The following is a 7,017-nucleotide window of genomic DNA, read 5'->3' as shown; positions in this document are numbered from 1 at the left end:
CAGAAGGTTTCTAACAAGCTCATAGCTCATGCTTTTAGGGAGGACGTCTCTAAGATTTCCCACAATCAAACCTGTGTCCACGTCTCTTTCCAGGCCCGGATCGAGGAGCTGGAGGAGGAGCTGGAGGCGGAGCGGGCCATGAGGGTCAAGGTACGTCACCTCAACACAACCGTCAAGCATCTAGATGTGAGACACAACCGACGACCGGGGGGCTGACGAGAGTCTGGAGAGCAGTACGACGAAAACCAAAAAACAAGAGTCGGGGTCTGAGGGCAGGGACGGTGGCAGCCATTGGCGTTGCACCTCCGGTCACCCCCAAACCATCTGCACCTGTGATAATAAAGCAAACCTGCTGCTTCTGGTTAACAGGCAGGGCAAATCCAGGGCCCGACAGCGGAGCCCCAACATCCCCTTCACTCCTTCGTTTCTCAATCCTTGACACACACTTCAGTCAACCTTCTGCTTCCCCTAATCCCCCTTTACCTCTGTCTCCTGGAAGTAAATCTGAGGAGTGGCTACTTCGGAAGTTATCGTCTTGTTGACGTGGATTTACGATAATGAAGGAAGATGGTTAAAAGGAGCTTCAATATGCACAACATGCTCTTCTCTGCGCCCACCTACTTCTTGTTCTGGGCTCTTCTACTTTAACAGATGAGTTTCATCTGCTTGGTTCACGTGGGGCTAATCTACCACGGTGGGCTCTCTGAGTGTGTGTTGTTTCAAACAAGGCGCTCTTAAAACGTGTGTGTACTTAAGCCGCGCAGCTCGGCCGCCCCTCTTAAAACCCTCGGCCCGGCTCTCCGCGCTACAGTGGCACATATTTCACCCCCCCGAGTGTTGAATGGAGTGACAGCGGGGCCCCGAGGGGGGAGGAGGGGGCACTTCTCCCCACTCTGGGTGGTATTCCTGATGTTTGAACCCCGTCCGGACAGCAGGAGCACCGAGGAGGAGGAGGAGGAGGAGGAGGCAGGTAGAGACATGAACGTCTTTATCTGCTCTCAGACGGCATACCTCCGCTAAACACAGGCGCGCTATTGTTGAGCCTGGCTCCTCAGTCAGTGGGGGGGGGACAGGCTGACACACACACTCTCCACACTGCGTTGTGTAGAGTCTCTTGGATCACACACACTCATAAAAAAAAAAAAAAAAGCTTTTCACGTTTTGCAGACAAACGTACTTTCCCAGTATTCTCGCATATTTCATGAGACACGATTCAGTCACTTCTACCATTTAATGGAACGGTGTCAAACATACGGCCTGTGGACCAAAGTCGTCAATGACTCTGAACAAGCAAATTTGTAAAAAAAAAAAAAAAACTACAGAACAGAGCCTGAGACTCAGATGTGAGTCGTTATTCAGAAAATACTCTCTACTCGAGTAGGATTGAACAGGTTTATTCTTCCTAATCAAGTAATTTAATTCCTACTCTCTACGTTCAATTGACGACCATGAGCCTAAAGCGAGGATACATTTACCCGTGTTTCATTTATTCAGGATTTCAACCTACATCTGAATGTTGCCGAGTCCCGTTAATCATTTTGAAGCAGGAATTAAGGGAATGTCCAGATTTTAACAGGGAGCTCGGACAACATTTGGCTAAACGTGTTTATTGGTCGTTTTTATTTAAGCCTGATGTTGTTCAAAATGAAGAGACAGTGGATAAAGGACTAGATTTGTCATCGGTTCCCAGCTGTATTGGTGTCAGAATTGATTATGGTAGGAAGATCGACGCTGTTGCAGAAGAAGTCGTCTGTCTTGTCTTCTCTCACACCTCGGCTGACCTCCCGTTAGCATACGGGGGAGTTAGCGGTGTCAGGCGGCGCTGACTTGGAGAGGAGCGATGAGTGAGCCGAGTGCCGTCCTCACAGACTGATTCGGGGAGGGTGAGCAGAATGAGAATCGTCTGTTTGGCCGGTTTGTGCCTGAGGTGTGCTGTCGGCTGCGGCTCGCTGCTTTTTGTCCAAGCATTTTAAAAGCGCCTGTAAAAGATCGGAGTCCAAACTTTCGACGGCGCTCTGAGCGACAGTAAACTCCCTCCATGTGCGCCTCACTTTATCATCAATATGGCAACAGTTTAGCCACTTTAAAGTATTTATTTGTCTTGTTTTAATGCAGCACATGTAGGTTTCAACTTTTTACAGCGATGTTCATTTACAAGATTCAGTTTTTGAGCCGGGCTATTGACCAGAATTTCAGCAGGGCTGGTTTCTTCTTTCAACTTTTATGTGACATACTTAAAAATGCTGTAAAATAATTGCAGACTTGCAGAAACTGTGTTTATTGGAGGAATGTGGAGTAAATTCTTACTGAATTATCTATAAATGCAACTGCAGAGCTTTATCTTTCCGCTTGGTTTTGCACCGTTCCCATAGGAATTAAGATCATAAAGAAACCGTTACCCAGGACTCAGATTTTTATCATTGTACCAAAAATTGGAAAGAAAATGTTGAACATAACCTCTAACATACATGTTACCTTATTGTTCTGTGATTTCAATGCCTATAAAATGTACGCGAGTCTTAACAGCTGTATTAATAACATACTAATAAATTAGGAGAAAAAGTAACAACATTGCTTCTAAATCCTCATTTATAAGCATTCCACGTCTTACTTCTCAAGCTGACTTACAAATCAGGCTGAAAACATTCTAAAAGGTTTACACTGAGAGGCAGATCACACCTTTCAAATTACCCAGAATAGATCCCAACAGGACAGTTGGGTTATTATTATTATTATTATTTGGTCCAAATCCTGTGTCAGTGCTGTGATAACTGCAAATTTAGAATTAAAAAAAAAAATCAAGGCTACAAAGAGAAAGTCTGAACTGTTTCGGATGTGCAGCAGTTAGAGCTTTGTTTCACATCCACAGGAAACAGGAGTTCACAGACAATATTTGGACTGCGCGACAGCAGCTAACCTCTGTGTTTCTCTTACTGGATAGCATCTAACCCGCTGACCTTTGACCACAGGAGAGATCACTCTCTTTTAGGAGGCCGTCAATCATCCTCGTCCCCTGGAGCTAAAATATCCTGTCCTCAGAACAGACCAAGTTTTATGGCTCGAAGTCGACTCCACTTCAACAAGTCTCGGGGGATTGTGTGTGTTTGTGTCTCTGGCAGGTGGAGAAGCAGAGAGCAGAGCTGACCAGAGAGCTGGACGATCTGACGGACCGGCTGGAGGAAGCAGGAGGCGTCACGGCCTCGCAGGTTCACCATCACCGTCTACTCTTTATCTACAAGCTAACTTTACCTAATATTAAAAAGAAGGTTTCAGTGGTTTACCTTTGACAGCCTTCACCAAAAGTCGTTGCTCGACTGTTGATAGAATTGATAGTTGGTGAAACTATTGCCCAGAAAAATCCTTGACGTCTTTGCGTTTGTGCGTTCTGACCAGATGGAGGTGAACAAGAAGCGGGAGGCTGAGCTGCAGCGCCTGCGACGGGACCTGGAGGAGTCCTCGGTGCAGTCCGAAGCGCTGGCCTCGTCCCTGAGGAAGCGCCACGGCGACGTCGTGTCCGAGCTGAGCGAGCAGTGCGAGGCTCTGCAGCGAACCCGGGCCAAGCTGGAGAAGGAGAAGCAGAACCTGAGGATGGAGGTGGACGAGCTGGCCTTGACGCTGGACGGCCTGCAGAAGGCCAAGGTGGGGAGGTTCGGGCCGGGCGGATATGGTACTGCCGTGTTGGCGCGGAGTTAACGGGCGCGTTGTGTGGCAGACATCCTCGGACGGCCAGGTGAAGAAACTGGACGAGCAGCTGTCCGAGGCCAACAGGAGAGGAGACGAGCTGCAGAGGACGCTGACGGAGCTCAGCGTGGCCAAGAACAGACTCACAGGTGAGTGATGTCCACGTGCAAAGTGTAAAAACCAGAAATACCTCCTTTTAATCTGTTGGATCAAATCCAGATGCTTGAAACCTTTGATCTCCTGAGTAGCATTTATTTATCATTTTGATTGGATGACTGAATGACGACTCTGTTTCTTGTGTGTCCGTCAGCTGATAACGCCGACATGGTTCGACAGATGGAGGAGGCGGAGAGCAAAGCGAGCCAGCTGAGCCGCTCCAGGTCTCAGCTGCAGTCTCAGCTGGAGGAGCTGAAGAAGCAGCTGGACGAGGAGGTCAAGGTCGGGCTTCTCGACGCGAGACAGAAAAAACCTCCACGTTTCCCTCGTCGCTTCACACGCTCGACTCCTTCTGCCTCCACAGAGCAGGCAGGCGGCCGCCGCCGGCCTGAGCTCCACCCGGCAGGAGAGCGAGGCGCTGAGGGAGCAGCTGGAGGAGGAGCAGGAGAGCAAGCAGGAGATGCAGCGCCTCGTCTCAAAGCTCAACAGCGAGGTGACGCACTGGAGGAGCAAACACGAGGCCGACGCCATCCAGCACGCCGACGAGCTGGAGGAGACCAAGTGAGTGCTGTGGATCCTGGAAGCTCGTTGGCGGTTGCTGCATTTCCTGACATCGCCTCCTGTTCCAGGAAGAAGATGGCGGCCAGGCTGCAGGAGGCGGAGGAGGCCGTGGAAGCCACCCAGGCCAAATGCTCCTCACTGGAGAAGACCAAGCAGAGGCTGCAGGGGGAGGTGGAGGAGCTCTGCATGGACCTGGAGAAGGTAGAACATGTAGGCCAGATGCTTACGGCGGCCTGTTTCCGGCCTGTTTCACCACTCAGGTGTCGTTCTGCCCCCCTTCAGGCCAGCAGCTGCGGTCAGGCTCTGGATAAGAAGCAGCGGCTGCTGGAGAAGCAGCTGGCAGAGTGGAAGCAGAAGTGCGAGGAGCTGGTGGTGGAGGTGGAGAGCTGCCAGAAGGAGAGCCGGCAGCACGCCGGAGAGCTCTTCAAGCTCAAGACGGCCCACGAAGAGTCTCTGGAGCAGATGGAGGCTCTACGCAGAGAGAACAAGGCCTACCAGGGTAGGATGGCGCCGAAGTGAAGATCTCTGCTATCTAACACTTTTATTGACGTCTGTCAGCAAATCACAGCTTTGAGAATAGAAGGTTCATCTTCGTGAGAGACCACATAAATAAATTCCTACTTGGATTTTGAGCACAACAGTGAACTTTAAAGATGACCAACCAGGAATGTTTGAATCAGAAGAAGTTCTCTTACTTTGGGTGATGTCACTATTTAAGAACAATTCATTCAGATGGGATGTCATTTTTCTTCTTCTCACAGAGGAGATCGCTGACCTCACAGACCAGCTGTCAGACGGCGGGAAGAGCGTCCACGAGCTCCAGAAAGCAAAGAAGAAGATTGAGATGGAGAAAGAGGAGCTGCAGGCATCACTGGAGGAGTCTGAAGCTGCTTTGGAGGTACAGTACATGTTTGCCAGCAGTGTCGATATTGAAGCACCTTCTGTGTTCGCTCCATAATGTTGCTCCCTGGTGGGTTTTCTCAGGCAGAGGAGACCAAGGTGCTGAGGCTCCAGCTGGAGCTGTCTCAGGCTAAAGGAGACCTGGAGCGCAGACTTCAGGAGAAGGAGGAGGAGACTGAAACACTGAGGTACTTTTTCTTATTTTACACTTCTCCAGGAAGAACTTCTTCCACAATGCAAACAGTCAACTATACGCTGATGATACACACTTATTATAACAGCTATTCATTTCTGTCAATGTGAAGCACTCAGTCTTTTATTAGCTGCGATCGTCTCTTCACATGGTCAGCTATGGTTTGGTTAGTCTCATTTGAACAGCTAACATCACTTATGACCTCATAAAATCCTCCATGACACGTGCCTCTACTTTTTATTCTCACACCGTTTCTCATGCTCTCATCTTTCTGTATTCCTTCAACAAACTGATTGTAACTCAGAGGTAAGGCCGGAACTTTTCCTTCTTCCAAGTCGGACCTTATCGTCCCACATGGTGCTAATACCCCCCTCATGTCTCTGCCAGGAAAAGCCACCAGAGGGCGCTGGAGTCGCTGCAGGCCAGCCTGGACGTGGAGGTGAAGGGCCGAGCCGAGGGCCTGAAGCTGAAGAAGAAGCTGGAGGCGGACGTCAACGAGCTGGAGCTGCAGGTGGACGTTCTGAGCAAGAGCAACGCGGAGCTGAGCAAGAGCAGCAAGAAGCTGCAGCAGCAGCTGAAGGTCGGCGCCGCCGGAGGGATCGGCGTCTTCGGCCCGCTCGGTCAGCGTCTCTCTGAACGCCGCACTTCTGTCGCAGGAGCTGCAGGTCCAGCTGGAGGAGGAACTGCGGGGCCAGGAGGAGCGCCGGGAGGAGCAGGCGGCGACGGAGCGGCGCTGCGCTCTGCTGGTCGGCGAGGCCGAGGAGACCCGGGCGGCGCTGGAGGGTTCGGAGAGGGCGAGGAAGGTTCTGGAGACGGAGCTGCAGGAGGCCGTCGAGAAACACGGCGACCTCAACAACCAGGTGGACCGCCGGCAGCTGGAACCCTCCTCCTGGTTCTGGCCCGGTCCTGGACTCACCCGGTTCTCTGCTTCTCTCCCACAGTTCCAGTCGGCCCTGAGCGGGAGGAGGAAGCTGGAGGTGGATCTGCAGACTCTGCAGCAGGAGCACGAGGAGCTGCAGGCCGAGCTCCGAGGGAGCAGCGACAAGACCAAGAAGGCCAACTGTGAGGTGAGCCTGACACACCGGACCAGGAGGAACCGGGGCGGTCAGAACCCAGTGGTCTGAGTAAAATGAGCTGAGACCACAGTGGAAAGTCACGTGTTTATGTCCGCCATGATCAGCTGGCACGAGTGGGCGAGGAGCTGCGACTGGAGCAGGAGCACACGCTCCACCTGGAGAGGGTGAAGAAAGGACTGGAGGCCCAGATCAAGGACATGAGCGGCAGGCTGGATGAGGCCGAGCAGATGGCTCTGAAGGGGGGCAAGAAGATCATCCAGAAGCTGGAGGGAAAGGTAGGAAGCCTACAGCTTGATTCAGGGTTGATACCAAGTCCCAACCTTTTCCAAAAGTGTAGAATTGGCTTCATGGTCAGTATGAACTTATTTGAACCAGCAACTGAAATTGATCAAAATTGCTGGAGTCACTAAAAGTCTAGATGCTAACGAAGCAAGCTTGTGTTTGGGAGTT

General features: G+C 51.3%; 1 protein-coding gene across 2 annotated transcripts in view; it reads left to right on the top strand.

Moving 5' to 3' along the window:
- LOC115393563 (myosin-16) overlaps positions 1-7,017 on the top strand; it is a 46,087-nt gene that overhangs the window by 33,757 nt on the left and 5,313 nt on the right. For both annotated transcript variants that reach the window (XM_030098607.1, XM_030098606.1), the window contains exons 7-20: positions 94-150; positions 3,120-3,206; positions 3,394-3,639; positions 3,713-3,830; positions 3,992-4,119; positions 4,202-4,398; positions 4,467-4,599; positions 4,681-4,897; positions 5,160-5,296; positions 5,383-5,486; positions 5,879-6,071; positions 6,148-6,351; positions 6,433-6,558; positions 6,672-6,842. In XM_030098607.1, coding sequence (XP_029954467.1) covers positions 94-150; positions 3,120-3,206; positions 3,394-3,639; positions 3,713-3,830; positions 3,992-4,119; positions 4,202-4,398; positions 4,467-4,599; positions 4,681-4,897; positions 5,160-5,296; positions 5,383-5,486; positions 5,879-6,071; positions 6,148-6,351; positions 6,433-6,558; positions 6,672-6,842 — 2,118 coding nt within the window. The remainder of the gene's footprint in view (positions 1-93; positions 151-3,119; positions 3,207-3,393; positions 3,640-3,712; positions 3,831-3,991; positions 4,120-4,201; positions 4,399-4,466; positions 4,600-4,680; positions 4,898-5,159; positions 5,297-5,382; positions 5,487-5,878; positions 6,072-6,147; positions 6,352-6,432; positions 6,559-6,671; positions 6,843-7,017) is intronic.

Source organism: Salarias fasciatus, chromosome 8 (genome assembly GCF_902148845.1).
Source record: "Salarias fasciatus chromosome 8, fSalaFa1.1, whole genome shotgun sequence".
Lineage (NCBI taxonomy): Eukaryota > Metazoa > Chordata > Actinopteri > Blenniiformes > Blenniidae > Salarias > Salarias fasciatus.
The sequence above is the reverse complement of the archived record's forward strand: the minus strand, read 5'-3'. Positions and strand labels throughout refer to the sequence as shown.